The 19,879-nt window shown below is 41.0% G+C and overlaps 1 protein-coding gene across 1 annotated transcript; it reads right to left on the bottom strand.

The window, feature by feature from the left end:
• Window positions 1-10,392: 10,392 nt before the first annotated feature.
• On the bottom strand, window positions 10,393-12,261 carry LOC125247749 (gastrula zinc finger protein XlCGF57.1-like; the record flags this gene model as incomplete). The annotated part of the gene is made up of 1 exon (XM_048159214.1): window positions 10,393-12,261. A coding segment is annotated over one exon (1,377 nt), but the record flags the coding sequence as incomplete, so codon positions are not given.
• Window positions 12,262-19,879: the final 7,618 nt, after the last annotated feature.

Genomic DNA, 19,879 nt, shown 5'->3' with positions numbered 1-19,879 from the left:
TTCATTTTGATGTACTGAAAATTAAATGAATCTTTTTTTCTCTTTCATTTCAGAGCTGATGGAAGTGAAGGAGGAGAGTGAAGAACTGAGTGAAGTGGAGGAGAAACATCATGACAAACCTGGAGAAAAACCTTTGAGTCGCTCAAAGACTAAAAAGACATTTTTAAAGAAAAGAAGAGACAAGAAATCTACAACCTGCACTCAGTGTGGAAAGAGTTTCTCAACAAAACAAAATCTTGAGCGTCACATGAGAATTCACACTGGAGAGAAGCCGTTCACATGTGATCAATGTGAGAAGAGCTTCACGCGATCATCACACCTTAAAGAACACATGAAGATCCATGCTGGAGTGAGACTGTTCACATGTGATCAATGTGGTAAAACATTTACTCAGTCAATAAACCTGAAGACACACCTCAGAGTTCATACGAAGGAGAAGCCATATTCATGTTCTGTGTGTGGAAAGAGTTTTTCACTGCTGTGTAGTTTACATGAACATGAGAAAATACACACTGGTGTGAGAGAGTACATGTGCTTTGAGTTGTGAGAAGACTTTTACTAAAGCAAACTATTTAAAACTGCACCAGAGAATTCACACTGGAGAAAAACCTTACAAGTGTTCACACTGTGACAAGAGATTCAATCAGTCATCAAATCTGAAAAGACACGAGATGATCCACAGCAGAGAGAAGCCGCACACGTGTGATCAGTGTGGAAAGGGTTTCACTACTAAAAGTCACCTGAAGATACACATGAAGATCCATGCAGTGCAGAAACCACATCACCACAGTCTGAAATCATGATAAGTAATTCATCTTTATGTTCTGAGAAGAGACACAGAAGAGATCTCTATATGAATCTGCTATATAAATGCTTCATTCATTCATTCATTTATTCATAGTTAGCCGTTTCTCAATATGCGTTCTTGTCTGTTCTTGTGAAATTCATCAGCTGCTACCCAAGTACTGATCTAATTCAAAGTTCACATCTAGCCAAAGAAAATATCAAATCCCCGGACGTGTTCTTGATCCTTCTTGATCCTTTTATCGATCCTTACCGTCTTACCTCGGCTAGTCCTTCTGATGATTGCCACTGGCTCTGATGCCTCTGTAATGGTTACACATGAGATATAATTCATCTTTTGTATATATAACAGGTGATCTTTGGTCATGAATCTATAATTTGTTGAAGTGAAAGTGAAGTTTCATAACTTTACCGTTGTAGCCTACTGGAGCACTGACTTTGTGCGTTTGACTGAATTGTTTGCTTTATTTCTTATTGTAGCTTCTTATACCTTTTGCTTATACTTTTATAATGGTTATTATTGATCATTAAAACTGTCATTTAACAAAAAGAAACAGTGTTGTGTTTTATGTTTGCAGACTATATGCACATGTTACCTGAACCACATATGTTTAAAGTCTGTGTGAACCGGAAGTTGAAAATGACTTTTCTCCAGTGTTGTGACGTATTTCCCAGTGAAACAGAATATTGAATAGAGGGCAGCTTTTTTACTTTAGCGCTCCTCATCTCCATCTCTCGCTCATAGCAGACTAACGGTTGCAGAGGAGTGGTTTACGTGTTTTCAACCCAAGCCGTCAAACTGACGTTATCAGAGAAGGAACGCCATTCCAGACCGGAAGTAACTTTTCAGATTTTGATTAAAGATTACCGCAACTAATTTTTTCTGTGTTTTAACTTGCACGGATTAATTGTTCACCACAAGACTAGTAAAGTAAATAGGGTCGATTTTGATTTAATCTGTACTTTAAAATTTTTAAAATGTAAATAAAATGTTCCTTGTCTAGTGTTGTCCTTCGACGGTTGTTAAGTTTACGTGTTTGTTGGTAGTTCTGATTTGCCTTTCTTGCCTACATCCGGATTTATCAGTTTTGCCTGGATTTACTTTTATTAAATCAGTTTGTGCTATGAAAATTATGTAAAATAATGAAAATAATTAGAGTATATAGAAAAAGTCTTTCACGTGTCATTTTACTTAAACAATTTGAATAAACGAGTCTGTGAATATATTTCTGTGAGAAAATTTTGGGCAATACATTTCTGGGCAAATTTTTATTTATTTTTTTCTCTCTCTCCATTTTAACACCTATTTGCCAACTGTTTGCCACCTGATGTCACCTGTTGGAGTTTAGGTTCCTTGCCGCTGTCACCTTTGGCTTTGTCACGGTTCATGGATTCATTGACTCGCTCTCGTGTGTTTGTAATTGTGGGCGTCGCCCTTTATGGTCTGATTGTGATCTGTTGCCAGCTGTGTCTTGTTGAGGTGTGTATCTGAGACCCCTTGGTCTCGGATACCCGTTGCAGCCCTGCTCCACCCTGCTCATCACCATCTCATCTGCATCTGTTCATCTGCAGTCAAGTTATTGTACAGCGAATTCTGTCAATAAACATTGTTAAACTCGCACTTGGATCCTCTGTCTTTGTTACATTGCCGGACAGAACGATCTGACCACGTTCATGGATCCAGTGAGATCGACGGAGCTCCAGGAGCACTTGAGTCTTGAGTAGCGTTGGTAATGACGTTATTGACGGGACGCGCAGCGTTGTGGGGAACAGCGGGGAGAGCGATCATCCGTGCTGCTCCTCGTTCCCAGCCCTGTCTCAGGAGATGAGACGGGTGTTCGACCATTCGGTGGCGGGACGGGAGGCCGCTCACAAGCTCGCGGACCTGCAGCAGGAATTCGAAAACACAGCTGGCCCCAGGGTCTGCGCAAATATGCGTTTCCCCCAGTGAGCCTTTTCGCACAACTCTTGTGCAAGGTCAAGGAGGACGGGGAGCAGGTCTTGTTAGTGGCGCCGTACTGGCCCACTCGGACCTGGTTCTCGGACCTCACACTCCTCGCGACAGCCCCTCCCTGGCCGATTCCTCTGAGGAAGGACCCCCTGACTCAGAGACGGGGCACCCTGTGGCACCCGCGTCCCGATCTGTGGAACCTCCACGTGTGGTCCCTGGATGGGATGCGGAGGTTCTGAGTGATCTCCCGCAAGCGTTTTCTTAGACACCATCACTTCCGCTAGAGCTCCCTCTACTCGGAGCCTCTATGTGCTGAAGTGGAACCTATTCGTTGAATGGTGCGCCTCTCGCCGAGAGGACCCCCGATTATGCTCGGTCAGATCCGTGCTTTCCTTCCTGCAAGAAGGGCTGGAGCCAAGGCTGTCTCCCTCCACCCTGAAGGTGTATGTTGCCGCTATCGCTGCACATCACCACGCAGTTGAGGGTAAGTCCCTGGGGAAACACGATCTGATCGTCAGGTTCCTGAGGGGGGCAAGGAGACTGAATCCTCGCCCTTCCTCCGTACCCTCTTGGGATCTGACCCTGGTTCTCACAGCTCTCCGGGGTCATCCCCTTGAGCCTTTGCAATCAGTCGACCTGAAACTAATGTCTCTTAAAATGGTTCTTCTGGTTGCATTGGCTTCCCTTAAGAGGGTAGGGGATCTGCATGCATTTTCGGTCGACAAAGCGTGCCTAGAATTCGGGCCCGGTGATTCTCATGTCATCCTGAGACCCCGGCCTGGATATGTGCCCAAGGTTCCTACCACTCCCTTCAGAGATCAGGTAGTGAACCTGCAAGCGCTGCCTTCGGAGGAGGCAGACCCAGCCCTAGCTTTGCTCTGTCCCGTCCGCGCTCTGCGTGTGTACGTGGACAGAACGCGAAGCTTCAGGACCTCAGAAGGGAAAGGCTGTCTCCAAGCAGAGGATGGCCCACTGGATAGTGGATGCCATCGCCTTGGCGTACGATTCCCAAGGCGTGCCTTGCCCGCTTGGGTTGAGAGCCCACTCCACCAGAGGAGTGGCCTCTTCCTGGGCGCTGGCTCAGGGCGCCTCGCTGACAGATATCTGTAGAGCTGCGGGCTGGGCGACACCTAACACGTTCGCTAGGTTTTATAGCCTACGTGTAGAGCCGGTATCTTCCCGTGTACTCGCTTCCACTAGCCGGTAGACGCGTTGAACCCACTCTAAGTGTCGGCTTGCAATGCCATTCCCGCCCCCTGGGCCGGATACGTGCATATTTTTTACTCCAGTCGTGTTCCCCGCTTGGCGAACCCTGTCGAGTTCCTCCGCCTCCCCCTTCAGCTCGGACATTGCGGAGTGTCTGATGCCAGGTCTACATCCGTCACCGACGTTGTCTGTTGGCTGGGTTCCATATGTCGTGACTCCTCTACGTGAGCGGTCCCATATGTGTAATTGTCCACGGGTTTAAACTTCCTACGGTGAGCCCGTGTCTTTCCCTTAGCAGAGCCAGCTCTGCTGTCACCTGTCAGATGAGTCTCCCCCTACCCAGGTGGAGCCATCCCAGGGACTCCATATGCGTACTGCCCCCCGGGCCAGTCCATATGTGTATTCTCCACGTAAACTCCTCCCCCATTGGGTAGGTAGTGGCCTCCGCAGCGTCCCCTACGGGTTCGCTTCCCCAGTGTAGTCTACTTAGTGGGTATGTCGGAACAGCAGTAGACTCTCTCGGCGTAAGCTCGCCCCCTTCACCGTCCCAATTGGTGCGACGGGTGGCTAGAGCTTGCACTGGGCACTGGAAGGGGTTTCGTAACTGTGGCGCTTTATTTGGGATCCCAATTCGTCGGTCACTACTGACGTACGTCGAACGTGACCGACTGAAAGGGAACGTCTCGGTTACGTATGTAACCCTCGTTCCCTGAAGGAGGGAACGGAGACGTACGTCCCGTCGCCACAGTTTCTGTACCCTCGCTGTTGTGCGGACACCAGTTGTCTCCTCAGCGAAAAACAGAGTGCGATTGCATCTGCTTCCTATTTATATACACCTGTCGGAGGCGGTGCGCATTATGCAAATATCGCACGCCAATTCCATTGGCTTGTTTTAGTTCACTCAAAGCTGATAGGGCTCTCTAGCGATATCCCAATTCGTCGGTCACTACTGACGTACGTCTCCGTTCCCTCGTTCAGGGAACGAGGGTTACATACGTAACCGAGACGTTTAGTTTACCTGTAGTTCTCCCAAAAAAACGTGAAAGACTCCCTAAAAAAATATCACTCAACAATGAGATGTTAAAAAGCCAATAAGCACTTCTAGGTTTAACAGAACCTAAAACAAAAAACACATTGCACCATGGCATGGTCTAAGAAACCTATTGGAGTAATTGAACAGCTTTTAAAAATGTTGAGCTGATGTTTAATATAACGCACTGACACTAGTGTTCTTGTCATAGGTTTCTTATTAAGATTATATTTTATAAAACATTTATTGTGATATTTAAGAACCCTTTTGCCCACAGTATGTTTGTTCAGTGTGTTTTGTTGTGATGTATTTAGTGAATGTCTCTCTGCAGACAGATGAAGGTGGTTTAATGTGTCTTCAGTTTCTCAGATCTTTATAGTCAGCATTTAAACACAAGCTGTCTATGTAGGGAGTGAAGCCAGTCACTAGACTTTGAAACAGAACCAGTGACCCCTGTGAAATAAATGACCAGTTAAAGACAAGAACAAGAAAAAGTGAAATATCAAAATACTTTGGTATCATTTTTGTTTTATTTCCATCAATACATATTGAAGTGAAAGTGAAGTTTCATAACTTTACCGTTGTAGCCTACTGGAGCACTGACTTTGTGCGTTTGACTGAATTGTTTGCTTTATTTCTTATTGTAGCTTCTTATACCTTTTGCTTATACTTTTATAATGGTTATTATTGATCATTAAAACTGTCATTTAACAAAAAGAAACAGTGTTGTGTTTTATGTTTGCAGACTATATGCACATGTTACCTGAACCACATATGTTTAAAGTCTGTGTGAACCGGAAGTTGAAAATGACTTTTCTCCAGTGTTGTGACGTATTTCCCAGTGAAACAGAATATTGAATAGAGGGCAGCTTTTTTACTTTAGCGCTCCTCATCTCCATCTCTCGCTCATAGCAGACTAACGGTTGCAGAGGAGTGGTTTACGTGTTTTCAACCCAAGCCGTCAAACTGACGTTATCAGAGAAGGAACGCCATTCCAGACCGGAAGTAACTTTTCAGATTTTGATTAAAGATTACCGCAACTAATTTTTTCTGTGTTTTAACTTGCACGGATTAATTGTTCACCACAAGACTAGTAAAGTAAATAGGGTCGATTTTGATTTAATCTGTACTTTAAAATTTTTAAAATGTAAATAAAATGTTCCTTGTCTAGTGTTGTCCTTCGACGGTTGTTAAGTTTACGTGTTTGTTGGTAGTTCTGATTTGCCTTTCTTGCCTACATCCGGATTTATCAGTTTTGCCTGGATTTACTTTTATTAAATCAGTTTGTGCTATGAAAATTATGTAAAATAATGAAAATAATTAGAGTATATAGAAAAAGTCTTTCACGTGTCATTTTACTTAAACAATTTGAATAAACGAGTCTGTGAATATATTTCTGTGAGAAAATTTTGGGCAATACATTTCTGGGCAAATTTTTATTTATTTTTTTCTCTCTCTCCATTTTAACACCTATTTGCCAACTGTTTGCCACCTGATGTCACCTGTTGGAGTTTAGGTTCCTTGCCGCTGTCACCTTTGGCTTTGTCACGGTTCATGGATTCATTGACTCGCTCTCGTGTGTTTGTAATTGTGGGCGTCGCCCTTTATGGTCTGATTGTGATCTGTTGCCAGCTGTGTCTTGTTGAGGTGTGTATCTGAGACCCCTTGGTCTCGGATACCCGTTGCAGCCCTGCTCCACCCTGCTCATCACCATCTCATCTGCATCTGTTCATCTGCAGTCAAGTTATTGTACAGCGAATTCTGTCAATAAACATTGTTAAACTCGCACTTGGATCCTCTGTCTTTGTTACATTGCCGGACAGAACGATCTGACCACGTTCATGGATCCAGTGAGATCGACGGAGCTCCAGGAGCACTTGAGTCTTGAGTAGCGTTGGTAATGACGTTATTGACGGGACGCGCAGCGTTGTGGGGAACAGCGGGGAGAGCGATCATCCGTGCTGCTCCTCGTTCCCAGCCCTGTCTCAGGAGATGAGACGGGTGTTCGACCATTCGGTGGCGGGACGGGAGGCCGCTCACAAGCTCGCGGACCTGCAGCAGGAATTCGAAAACACAGCTGGCCCCAGGGTCTGCGCAAATATGCGTTTCCCCCAGTGAGCCTTTTCGCACAACTCTTGTGCAAGGTCAAGGAGGACGGGGAGCAGGTCTTGTTAGTGGCGCCGTACTGGCCCACTCGGACCTGGTTCTCGGACCTCACACTCCTCGCGACAGCCCCTCCCTGGCCGATTCCTCTGAGGAAGGACCCCCTGACTCAGAGACGGGGCACCCTGTGGCACCCGCGTCCCGATCTGTGGAACCTCCACGTGTGGTCCCTGGATGGGATGCGGAGGTTCTGAGTGATCTCCCGCAAGCGTTTTCTTAGACACCATCACTTCCGCTAGAGCTCCCTCTACTCGGAGCCTCTATGTGCTGAAGTGGAACCTATTCGTTGAATGGTGCGCCTCTCGCCGAGAGGACCCCCGATTATGCTCGGTCAGATCCGTGCTTTCCTTCCTGCAAGAAGGGCTGGAGCCAAGGCTGTCTCCCTCCACCCTGAAGGTGTATGTTGCCGCTATCGCTGCACATCACCACGCAGTTGAGGGTAAGTCCCTGGGGAAACACGATCTGATCGTCAGGTTCCTGAGGGGGGCAAGGAGACTGAATCCTCGCCCTTCCTCCGTACCCTCTTGGGATCTGACCCTGGTTCTCACAGCTCTCCGGGGTCATCCCCTTGAGCCTTTGCAATCAGTCGACCTGAAACTAATGTCTCTTAAAATGGTTCTTCTGGTTGCATTGGCTTCCCTTAAGAGGGTAGGGGATCTGCATGCATTTTCGGTCGACAAAGCGTGCCTAGAATTCGGGCCCGGTGATTCTCATGTCATCCTGAGACCCCGGCCTGGATATGTGCCCAAGGTTCCTACCACTCCCTTCAGAGATCAGGTAGTGAACCTGCAAGCGCTGCCTTCGGAGGAGGCAGACCCAGCCCTAGCTTTGCTCTGTCCCGTCCGCGCTCTGCGTGTGTACGTGGACAGAACGCGAAGCTTCAGGACCTCAGAAGGGAAAGGCTGTCTCCAAGCAGAGGATGGCCCACTGGATAGTGGATGCCATCGCCTTGGCGTACGATTCCCAAGGCGTGCCTTGCCCGCTTGGGTTGAGAGCCCACTCCACCAGAGGAGTGGCCTCTTCCTGGGCGCTGGCTCAGGGCGCCTCGCTGACAGATATCTGTAGAGCTGCGGGCTGGGCGACACCTAACACGTTCGCTAGGTTTTATAGCCTACGTGTAGAGCCGGTATCTTCCCGTGTACTCGCTTCCACTAGCCGGTAGACGCGTTGAACCCACTCTAAGTGTCGGCTTGCAATGCCATTCCCGCCCCCTGGGCCGGATACGTGCATATTTTTTACTCCAGTCGTGTTCCCCGCTTGGCGAACCCTGTCGAGTTCCTCCGCCTCCCCCTTCAGCTCGGACATTGCGGAGTGTCTGATGCCAGGTCTACATCCGTCACCGACGTTGTCTGTTGGCTGGGTTCCATATGTCGTGACTCCTCTACGTGAGCGGTCCCATATGTGTAATTGTCCACGGGTTTAAACTTCCTACGGTGAGCCCGTGTCTTTCCCTTAGCAGAGCCAGCTCTGCTGTCACCTGTCAGATGAGTCTCCCCCTACCCAGGTGGAGCCATCCCAGGGACTCCATATGCGTACTGCCCCCCGGGCCAGTCCATATGTGTATTCTCCACGTAAACTCCTCCCCCATTGGGTAGGTAGTGGCCTCCGCAGCGTCCCCTACGGGTTCGCTTCCCCAGTGTAGTCTACTTAGTGGGTATGTCGGAACAGCAGTAGACTCTCTCGGCGTAAGCTCGCCCCCTTCACCGTCCCAATTGGTGCGACGGGTGGCTAGAGCTTGCACTGGGCACTGGAAGGGGTTTCGTAACTGTGGCGCTTTATTTGGGATCCCAATTCGTCGGTCACTACTGACGTACGTCGAACGTGACCGACTGAAAGGGAACGTCTCGGTTACGTATGTAACCCTCGTTCCCTGAAGGAGGGAACGGAGACGTACGTCCCGTCGCCACAGTTTCTGTACCCTCGCTGTTGTGCGGACACCAGTTGTCTCCTCAGCGAAAAACAGAGTGCGATTGCATCTGCTTCCTATTTATATACACCTGTCGGAGGCGGTGCGCATTATGCAAATATCGCACGCCAATTCCATTGGCTTGTTTTAGTTCACTCAAAGCTGATAGGGCTCTCTAGCGATATCCCAATTCGTCGGTCACTACTGACGTACGTCTCCGTTCCCTCGTTCAGGGAACGAGGGTTACATACGTAACCGAGACGTTTAGTTTACCTGTAGTTCTCCCAAAAAAACGTGAAAGACTCCCTAAAAAAATATCACTCAACAATGAGATGTTAAAAAGCCAATAAGCACTTCTAGGTTTAACAGAACCTAAAACAAAAAACACATTGCACCATGGCATGGTCTAAGAAACCTATTGGAGTAATTGAACAGCTTTTAAAAATGTTGAGCTGATGTTTAATATAACGCACTGACACTAGTGTTCTTGTCATAGGTTTCTTATTAAGATTATATTTTATAAAACATTTATTGTGATATTTAAGAACCCTTTTGCCCACAGTATGTTTGTTCAGTGTGTTTTGTTGTGATGTATTTAGTGAATGTCTCTCTGCAGACAGATGAAGGTGGTTTAATGTGTCTTCAGTTTCTCAGATCTTTATAGTCAGCATTTAAACACAAGCTGTCTATGTAGGGAGTGAAGCCAGTCACTAGACTTTGAAACAGAACCAGTGACCCCTGTGAAATAAATGACCAGTTAAAGACAAGAACAAGAAAAAGTGAAATATCAAAATACTTTGGTATCATTTTTGTTTTATTTCCATCAATACATACAATAAAAACAGAAAAATGTTCCAGTAAAGAACAATATTGCATGACATTTCAAAGATGTGCTTTTGTTAGTCGATGGTGTTTTTCAGGAAGTGAAATTGTCTGAACTAATGCAGTCTTCATGTTAGACTTCAGCAGATTATATGGCTTTTAATGAGGTTTGGCTTAATCTTTGTGAGTTTTCAGCTAAGTAAATACAATAACAAAAGTAGGAAACCAAAGTATGAAGGAATCACGCCCCTTTGTGGTCCAACATGACTGCGCACCAGTGCACAAAGCAAGGTCCATAAAGACATGGATGATTGAGTTTGGTGTGGAGGAACTTGACTGGCCTGCACAGAGTCCTGACCTCAACACCTTTGGGATGAATTGGAGCGGAGACTGTGAGCCAGGCCTTCTCACCAACATCACTGCCTGACCTCACAAATGAGCTTCTAGAGGAATGGTCAAAAATTCCAATAAACACACTCCTAAACCGTGTGGAAAGCCTTCCCAGAAGAGTTGAAGCTGTTATAGCTGCAAAGGGTGGGGCAACTTCATATTAAACCCTATGGATTAAGAATGGGATGTCATTAAAGTTCACATGAATGCAGGTGTCCCAAAACTGTTGGCAATATAGTGTATCTCATTATTATGAGAAAGTATCCCATTATCACGACAAAGTAACATTACAAGAAAGTATTTAATTATCTCATTATTACAAGAAAGAATCACGAGAAAGTATCTCATCTCATTATTATGAAAAAGTATCTCATTGATCTCATTACAAAATCTGTCATTAAGAAGATATATATTCTGAATATTAAGACTATGATAAATTATCATTATTATGTGAAAATAAGTCATAATTATGAGAATGTTTCTCATTACTATGACTTATAAATTCTATATTTTGTACTCAACTGTGAAAAACTGACTGAATTTTCATTTCAAACATGTATGTGTGAAAATGTGGCTGTTAGGAAACTAACTCAGTATATACAGATGAACTTCTTACCATGATTTCTGACTGTGGTGATGTGGTTTCTCTACTGCATGGATCTTCATGTGTATCTTCAGGTGACTTTTAAAACAGAAACTCTTTCCGCACTGATCACACGTGTGCAGCTCCTTCGTATGAACTCTCAGGTGTGACTTCAGGTATGATAACACAGGAAATGTTTTGCCGCACTGATCACATGCGTACGGCTTCTCTCCAGTATGAACTCTCATGTGAACATCAAGACTTTGTTTATATGTGAATCTCTTTTCACACTGATCACACTTGAACGGCTTCTCTCCGGTGTGGATCCTCATGTGAACCTGAACATTTTTTTTGTTTGGGAAACTCCTCCCGCATTGATCACATGTGAACGGCTTCTCTCCGGTGTGGATCCTCATGTGAATTTTAAGATTGTTTCTGTTTGTGAATCTCTTCTCACACTGTTCACACATGTACTGCTTCTCTCCTGTGTGGATTCTCATGTGTTCTTTAAGGTGTGCTGATTGTGTGAAGCTCTTCCCACATTGATCACATGCATACGGCTTCTCTCCAGTGTGAACTCTCATGTGTCCTGTAAGATGTGCTAATTGTGTAAAGCTCTTCCCACACTGATAACAAGTGAATGGCTTCTCTCCAGTGTGAACTCTCATGTGAAGCTCAAGACATTGTTTGTTTGAGAATCTCTTTTCACACTGATCACACTTGAACGGCTTCTCTCCGGTGTGGATCCTCATGTGAAGCTGAACATTTTGTTTGTGTGGGAAACTCTTCCCACACTGATCACATGTGTGTGGCTTCTCTCCAGTATGAACTCTCATGTGACGCTCAAGGTGACTTTTGTTTGGGAATCTCTTTCCACAAGGATCACACTTGAACGGCTTCTCTCCAGCGTGAACTCTCATGTGAACCTGAAGATTTTTTTTGTTTGGGAAACTGTTTTCACATTGATCACACATATATGGCTTCTCTCTGGTGTGGATCTTCATGTGGTGATTAAGACTATTTTTATGTGTAAATCTCTTTCCACATTGATCACATGTGAACGGCTTCTCTCCAGTGTGAACTCGCATGTGAAGATCAAGTCTTTGTTTGATTGAGAATCTCTTTTCACACTGATCACACATATACGGCTTCTCTCCAGTGTGGATCCTCAAGTGAACATCAAGATTACGTTTGTTTGAGAATCTCTTTCCACACTGATCACACGTGAATGGCTTTTCTCCGGTGTGGATCCTCATGTGTCCTTTAAGGTGTACAGATTGACTGAAACCTTTCCCACACTGATCACATGTGAATGGCTTATCTCCTGTATGAACTCTCATGTGAACATTAAGACTTTGTTTGGTTGAGAAACTCTTTCCACACTGAGTGCAGGTTGTAGATTTCTTGGCTCTTCTTTTCTTTAAAAATGTATTTTTAGTCTTTGAGTGGCTCAAAGGTTTTTCTCCAGGTTTGACATGATGTTTCTCCTCCACTTCACTCAGTTCTTCACTCTCCTCACTCTCTTCATCAGGTCTGAAAAAAATAAATAAATGTTTAATTTTTTTTCAGTAAATCTTCCAGTTATTATTTTTTTAAATATTATAGGCACAAGTAAAATGTTTGTGTAGTGGGAAATGATGATTTGCTGCTCAAGAAACAATTTTGATCAGTATTGAAAACAAGTTGTTTTTAACATTTTGATTAACAGAAAATTCAAAAGAACAACATTTATCTGAAATGGAAAGCATTTGTAACTTTTTATGTAACACAATATAAGGCATCTTGTGTATCAAATCATCACAGGTCTAGTGTGACCGTCCCTTAATAATTAAAAGCTTTTCAGTAAAATAAATTAAATGTCAATCTAAAAGTTGGAGCCCAAATTATGCCACTATTGTCTATTTTTTTAAAGTTACTATTATGCTAGATAATAATGTTGTTCATCAAATAAATTTTTATATTAGAATGATTTCTGAAGGATCATGTGACTCTGAAGACTGGAGTAATGATGCTGAAAATTCAACTTTAATCACATGAATAAATTAAATTTGACTATATATTCACATAGAATATGTATAGTTAGATTACTTCTTTTAAAGTAAACTTGATTTTGTGAATGATCTACAAACAACACATTAAATCATCAAGTCTCCTCACATTCATTCTCTAGTTCTTCACATTTGTCATTGACAGGCCCAGCGGAGGGTCTTTGTCTCCTCAGGTGTGAATCACAGCATTATTCATGATGTTTCACGCCCTCAACACATACAGCCATTCTGACACTAAAAGTGTCTTACAAAAGATAAATTACTATATTGTTTCGTATAGGCTGACACCTAATAGTCGACTAACTGTTAGTGAGCCAGAAGAGGCTTGATCAACCAAGATTTGATTAGACAGTTGGTCACAAATAACTTATCAGGAAACCCAAACATTCGCCTATCATTGATGATGATTATTATTTATTTCGAGCAATGGTGACACAACAAAACAATAGAAGCATTTGATTATACAAGGTAAGTTCACCTTACATAAACAACATAATCAATTGCTCGAAACGGAGTGGGAAGAAGTCAAACTTATTTAAACCCACCCCGGTCTGTTACAAATTAATAGAAATACAAAAACAAAAGTAGATGCTTCCTTAATTATTAATGTTATCATATCTCTCATGTATTTATACACATATGGAGAAGAAAAACAAAAAAACCCAAAAACAAACATATCTCAATACACTCATATATTACCACAGGTAACAATTATAGTAATACCAACAATGGTAACCACAATACCAACAAGGTAAGACACACAGCCAATAAATACATTAACAGACAATTAAGCCCCGCCATCCTTGTACTGTGAAAAAACCTTCTGTTTATATAGAGCTTTAAACTGACGAATGCTTTGACATTGTTTGTATTCAAGCCCCAGACCATTCCATATTTTAACCCCACATACAGACACACAAAAACTCCTCCTGGTAGTTCTGACCATTGGTATTAAAAAGTTCCCATAGCCCCTCCTACTGTACAGCTGCTCTCTATGCGTAAATAACTTTTGTATGTTAATAGGTAATAGATTATGAAATGCTTTAAATAAAAATTGTGCGGTGTTAAATTTAACAAGATCCTGTATTTTTAATAACTTTGATTTGAGAAAAAGTGGATTTGTGTGTTCAAGATATTCAGCTGTGTGTATAGTACGTATAGCCCTTTTTTGTAAAATAAAGAGTGACTGTATTGAATTATTATAATTGTTCCCCCATATTTCAACACAGTAGCTTAAGTATGGTAAGATCAGGGAACAATACAGGGTATGGAGTGCAGTATAATCAAGAACATATTTGGCTTTATTTATTATTGCAAGGCATTTGGAGACTTTGTTTTTTATGTGTCTGATGTGAGTTTTCCAAGTTAAGTTTATTATCTATTGTGACACCTAAAAATTTTATTTCAGAGACATGTTCAATTTGTATCCCATCTATCTCAATGGGCTTTTTCGAGTTAATTTTATAATTACCAAATAATATGGCTTTAATTTTATTCAAGTTTAGAGATAATTTATTGCTATCCATCCATTTTTTAATATTCCTTAGTTCAGTATTTACAACATTAACAAGCTTATCATAACTGTCATCACAATAGAAAATATTAGTATCATCTGCAAACAACACACTTGAGTAATTGTGAAACATTAAATATATCATTGATGTACAAGTTGAATAATTTTGGGCCCAATACCGACCCCTGAGGAACACCACAAGAAATCGCACAGCAGTTAGATGAGAACTCACCCATCTGCACATACTGTATTCTGTCACTTAAATAGCTTTTTACCCAGTTTCCAGCCACCCCACGTATCCCATACCTTTCTAACTTCTTGAGTAGTATAGTGTGATTAATAAGTGTCGAAGGCTTTTTTCAAGTCAATAAATATTCCAATAGTAATTTTTTTATTATCCAGTGCATTCGATATTTCTTCTATTGCATCAATTATAGCCATTGATGTAGATCTTTTGCTTCTGAATCCATATTGACTTTCGTTAATCAGTTTATAATTTTCAACAAATTTTTCTAATCGAATATTAAAAATTTTTTCAAGAATTTTTGAAAATTGAGGAAGCAGTGAAATCGGTCTGTAATTAGTAAAGTTATGTTTATTTCCATTTTTAAATATTGGTATAACTTTTGCAATTTTCATTTTCTTGGGAACACAGCCATTTTGAAGTGACAGATTACAGATGTGCGTTAGAGGTGCTTTAATATTATTTATAACTTTTTTTAATAGTGCCATATTGATGGAGTGACAGTCCATAGAATATTTATTTTTAGACTTTTGAACAATATTCATTGATCAACATCAAATATGGCTTATCACTTGAAACATGTAAGCAGAAGTAACTTTACAATCATCTCGCTCTAATGTTAGTCTGGTTCGATCAATGTGCGCTGTTATCTGGCTCATGTCCATGTGTTTGTGTGGAGAGCGTGTTTACTGCATGACATGGAGGCGCCGGTGCGATCATGTCTATCATTGTGCTGAATACAGTGGAATCAGACTTTAACCATGAAAATGTTTTTAAGAAACTGATAAAAGCACAAATATCAGGACATGTCAGAACTTCTGCCCCAAAACCCCCTCAGACCCCAGAGGATTCAGTTATATTGAGCTTTGTTGGTAAAATGTCTGCTGGAATGTTCAAAAATGTTCAGTGTTAAAATGTAGTATTTTAATTGATTTTTTTCTTTACAAACCATTGTTGTAATGAACTTAACCTTTACGAATGTTTTAAGAACTATTTATGTTGAAAGAGACCATACAAAATACGCTTACAGACAAATATGACCATGATATAAGGAAAAGACAGAGTAGGGGACAGAGAAATTATTTATTTCTAAAAAACATCAAATTTAAATAACTCAAAAAAGTACCAGTGTGTTTGCCACATTGAGAATGTTGTGTAGAATCAATCCCTCATTTATGTACTACATGCTAATAGTGATTAGCTAAGTGCCAAAGTGGGCTAAAAACATGCTAAGAACTGTATAAAAACTACATAGTAATCATCTGTGACAACTACCAACCACCCCAAGTACCTTAGCAACCATCTAGCAAACACCCCAAGTACCTTAGCAACCATCTTGCAAACACCCAGGTTACCTTAGCAACCAAGTGGCGAATTTTGCCACTGCAAGCACCATTCACATTTTAATGTACATTCGAGAAATTCATAGGAAATGTACATTCTAGAATTATAGTATTCCTAGTCATTCATTTCCTATGGTGCCGATTGTTTGTCCACAAAGAACCAATTAAGGAGTTTTGTTTTTTAACATTGTATAATCAAGTCCATTATTTTTTTGTGATTTTTTTCTTTGAAAAGTAAGACAAAATAATAAAAAGCAAATTTAATTTATACAAAAGTGAAAAAAAAAAAATCGCAAAATAAGTCAGAAAAAAAGTGTAAAAAACATATTCTGTATTCGGCCAAGTGTTTCATTATATTTGGTTCCGGTGCATCTCTACTCATTATTATGATTTTTATACAAGCACATCACATGGCTTAGGGTTGAGCTCTGAGTATGAATAACTTCTATAATTTATGATAAATACATCAGTAACTATAAATCTGATTACTTCTTAAAAAGCAAAACGTGCAGAAGTGCTTGAATCTTTCTATCAATGTTGTTCGGCATCATGAATGAATGAAGAATAAACACCAACCTCTTTGTTCTTCAGTATCTTCAGTGTGTTTCATTCTGCAGGGTTCTGGATCACTCATGTTCTCACTGTCCTCTTTAATAAACTCAGTCTTTGCAGATTTCAGCTCTTCCTGATGCTCTGATGCTCGTCTGATGGGAATATTCCAGCATTTATTGGAGAACTGCTGTGGGAGGAGCTTCACTGATAATGTGATTGCAGTGGGAGGAGCTTATCTGCCAATATCAAAAATATATCAGTTACTAAGTGTGTTTTATATTGATGTCTTGATAAGAGAATATAAATAATGTAAAGTCTTCCAAATATAAATAATGATAAGAAAAAACAGATGCAGTATAAAGACAGAAATAAATGTAGATATTTGTAGTCATCAAATCCCCTCAGTCTGTTGACAGCAATGAAATGAGCTTTAAGTGTCAATTTACAGCAGATCTGAAGACATCAGCATAATAAATGAGGTGAAAACAGGAACTATTGACATGAAATAAAGAGTGTTTTCAGCAGTTTTTCTGTTAATATTGATGACTATCAACAGTCATTCAACAAGACATTCAGATCATCTCACTTTATTCTGAGTGTTTGCTGTTAGAAACTGATTATTTGAGTCAGGATATATGAGAAAAGACTATAAAACTGCTCTATTGAAAGACAATACTGATATTTCTCACAATATGACACATATAAAACATAAAACAAAAACATTATTGACACTCATCTACATCTACAGCTAAATAGCTACAGCACACAATATGTCCATATTAATCTAAATATAGTCTGATTTTATGATAACTGCATTAATTTCAATAAAGTAATTCAGTGATTAATATGTTGCAGTTTTTAATAGCAGAAACTGACAATGATCATAAAACCTTTAAAAATAAAGAGCCGCACAAAGCAACATTTAATCTTTCCAGTATCAATCTGTTCATATTTATCTCTATTAACATTGAAGTACAGATTTAAAATATCTCATGGCTCATTAGGCTCAATGTAAAGTATTTATCAGTATCATATATTTTAATAATATGAGTCATTCAGTAACAGTTCTTCTCACTCCAAACACTGAAACAATGGTGAGTTGTGACTGAGCTTCAGCAGTTTCAGTGTTTTTTGTGTTGTCAGGATCAACAGTCTCTGTTTGGTTAGAGTCTCTAGGGTCATTCCATGGTCCCTGTTTCTCCTTTTAACACCTCCAGAATCCAGCTGGACACTGTAGGATCTCGAGTCGATGGGCTTCACCACTGTGCCCTTTCTCCAGATCTCATGAGGCTTGAATGCTTGTATTCTCACAGTCACCTTGTTTTAGTGTGTCTGAGTCTTTGGCTGATCTGTTAAAGTATGTTTGTTGCAGTTGTTGGAGGCTGGTTTTCATGGGTAGTCGTGAATAGAGATGAGCAGCGTGTTGTTTTTTGAGTGATTATGTTATTTTTTATAGATGTTTTGTCGTTTTGAACAGTATTTGGCGCGTCTACCGTTGGCGGCCGATGACGTCACCGCTCGCGCGTGCTCCTTCCTCTCATTCAGTTTCAGCGTCAAGTCTTCTGAGGAGAGTCGAGCAGTTCACGGTATTTCTCATATTTATACGATCATCAAACACACTTTATACAGTTAATGGGGGCAAGTTGCCAAGCACTGAAAAGAATTTATGTGGCCCTGATAAGATCTACGGTGGACTATGGCAGTATAGTGTATTCTTCAGCAGCTAGATCCCATTTAAAACAATTGGATGTGATTCAGGCTCAGGCGTTGAGAGTGTGTAGTGGAGCTTTTAAAGGAATTGAAATCAATAGAAGAACATCTAATAATTTAGCAGTATGTAGTGGAGATGGTTGCAAATTTAGTTGCTTTGCATTGGGTGGAAAAAGGAAAAACTGACAAAATCATATTATGTACAGACTCAGCTTCAGCTCTAGTTAGTCTAATATCGTTCCATTCAAGTCGACAGGATATTCTCTACTCAGTTACAAGAATAAAACACCAGGGTGGACTAGTTACATTTTTATGGGTTCTGGCGCACATAGGAGTGGAAGGGAATGAAAAAGTGGACAAGGTCGCAAAGAAGGCATTAAAGAAGGAAAATGTAGAAATGTAAATAAGAATCAGTAAAGCGGAAGTAAAATGTATAATCTGGAAAAAAAATAACCAGAAATGGCAAGAAATGTGGGATAGTGAGGAGAAAGGGAGACATTTATACCATATCCAAAAGAGTATTAAAGTAAATAAGGTGGGAGGTGGAGATAGAAAAGAAGAAACAGTACTTACGAGACTAAGACTGGGACACTGTGCTCTGAATAAAACATAGTAGACTAAAAGAACAAGGGGTACAGAAACTCACTTTAAAAACAATACTAAGTATGAATGACAGATACTGGGCTTTATTATAGGATATAAAGGTAGATTTTTTTTTTTGCTCTCCCTGGATATTATAGATTATACTGTAAACTTACTGACTGATCCGCACTCCGGAAAAGAAGGTGGCGGTAATGCACCATTAAGCTGGATGCCAACCGCCGTTAAAAAAGAAGAAGAAGAGCCTTTATACAGTTTGATCAAGCGACAGACTCATTTCTGTGTTGTTTTCATGGAGCACAGCGATACTTGTGTGTCTTTTCTGGCGTCTTCCTGCTGAAATAAACATTTAGTGCAGCAGCAGCAGCAGCATGTGAGGAAAATATGTTGAATTAATTCAGACCTGAGCGATTTTGTGTTCGTTTGTGTTATTGTTTCATGTTTTATAGTGAAAACTGCTAAGTCAAAGTTTGAGATATGAGGGGAATTGATGGGAATCGATCTCTAGTTTTGCTGCTGCCATTTTATTTCTACTCTTTTAACATCTTTAGATCATCTTTGTCACTTTACAGTATTTAAACACACTGGAACAGAAAGTGCTAAATTCATTAAGCCTATAACGAGCCACATGAGATATTTTACATCAATAAATAATTGTATAATTAATATAGAAACGTAAATAAAAGTTTGTCACCGGAAACATTGCTTTGTGATGCTGTTTATTTTTTAAAGATTTTATAATAATTCCACGTTGTTCCATCTACATTATTGCAATAAATATAGTTACTAGAATATCAAACTATTCATTGTCATTATGCTGCTGTAATTATTTATCCTATTTGTGTTTGTTGTATTATTGTTTTATCCATGTCATATTGTGAGAAATATCAGTATTGTCTTTCAATAGAGCAGTTTTATAGTCTTTTCTCATATATCCTGACTCAAATAATCAGTTTCTAACAGCAAACACTCAGAATAAAGTGAGATGATCTGAATGTCTTGTTGAATGAGTGT

This window comes from Megalobrama amblycephala, linkage group LG1, assembly GCF_018812025.1.
Source record: "Megalobrama amblycephala isolate DHTTF-2021 linkage group LG1, ASM1881202v1, whole genome shotgun sequence".
Lineage (NCBI taxonomy): Eukaryota > Metazoa > Chordata > Actinopteri > Cypriniformes > Xenocyprididae > Megalobrama > Megalobrama amblycephala.
Note: the sequence above shows the minus strand (reverse complement) of the source record. Positions and strands in the feature narration are given on the sequence as shown.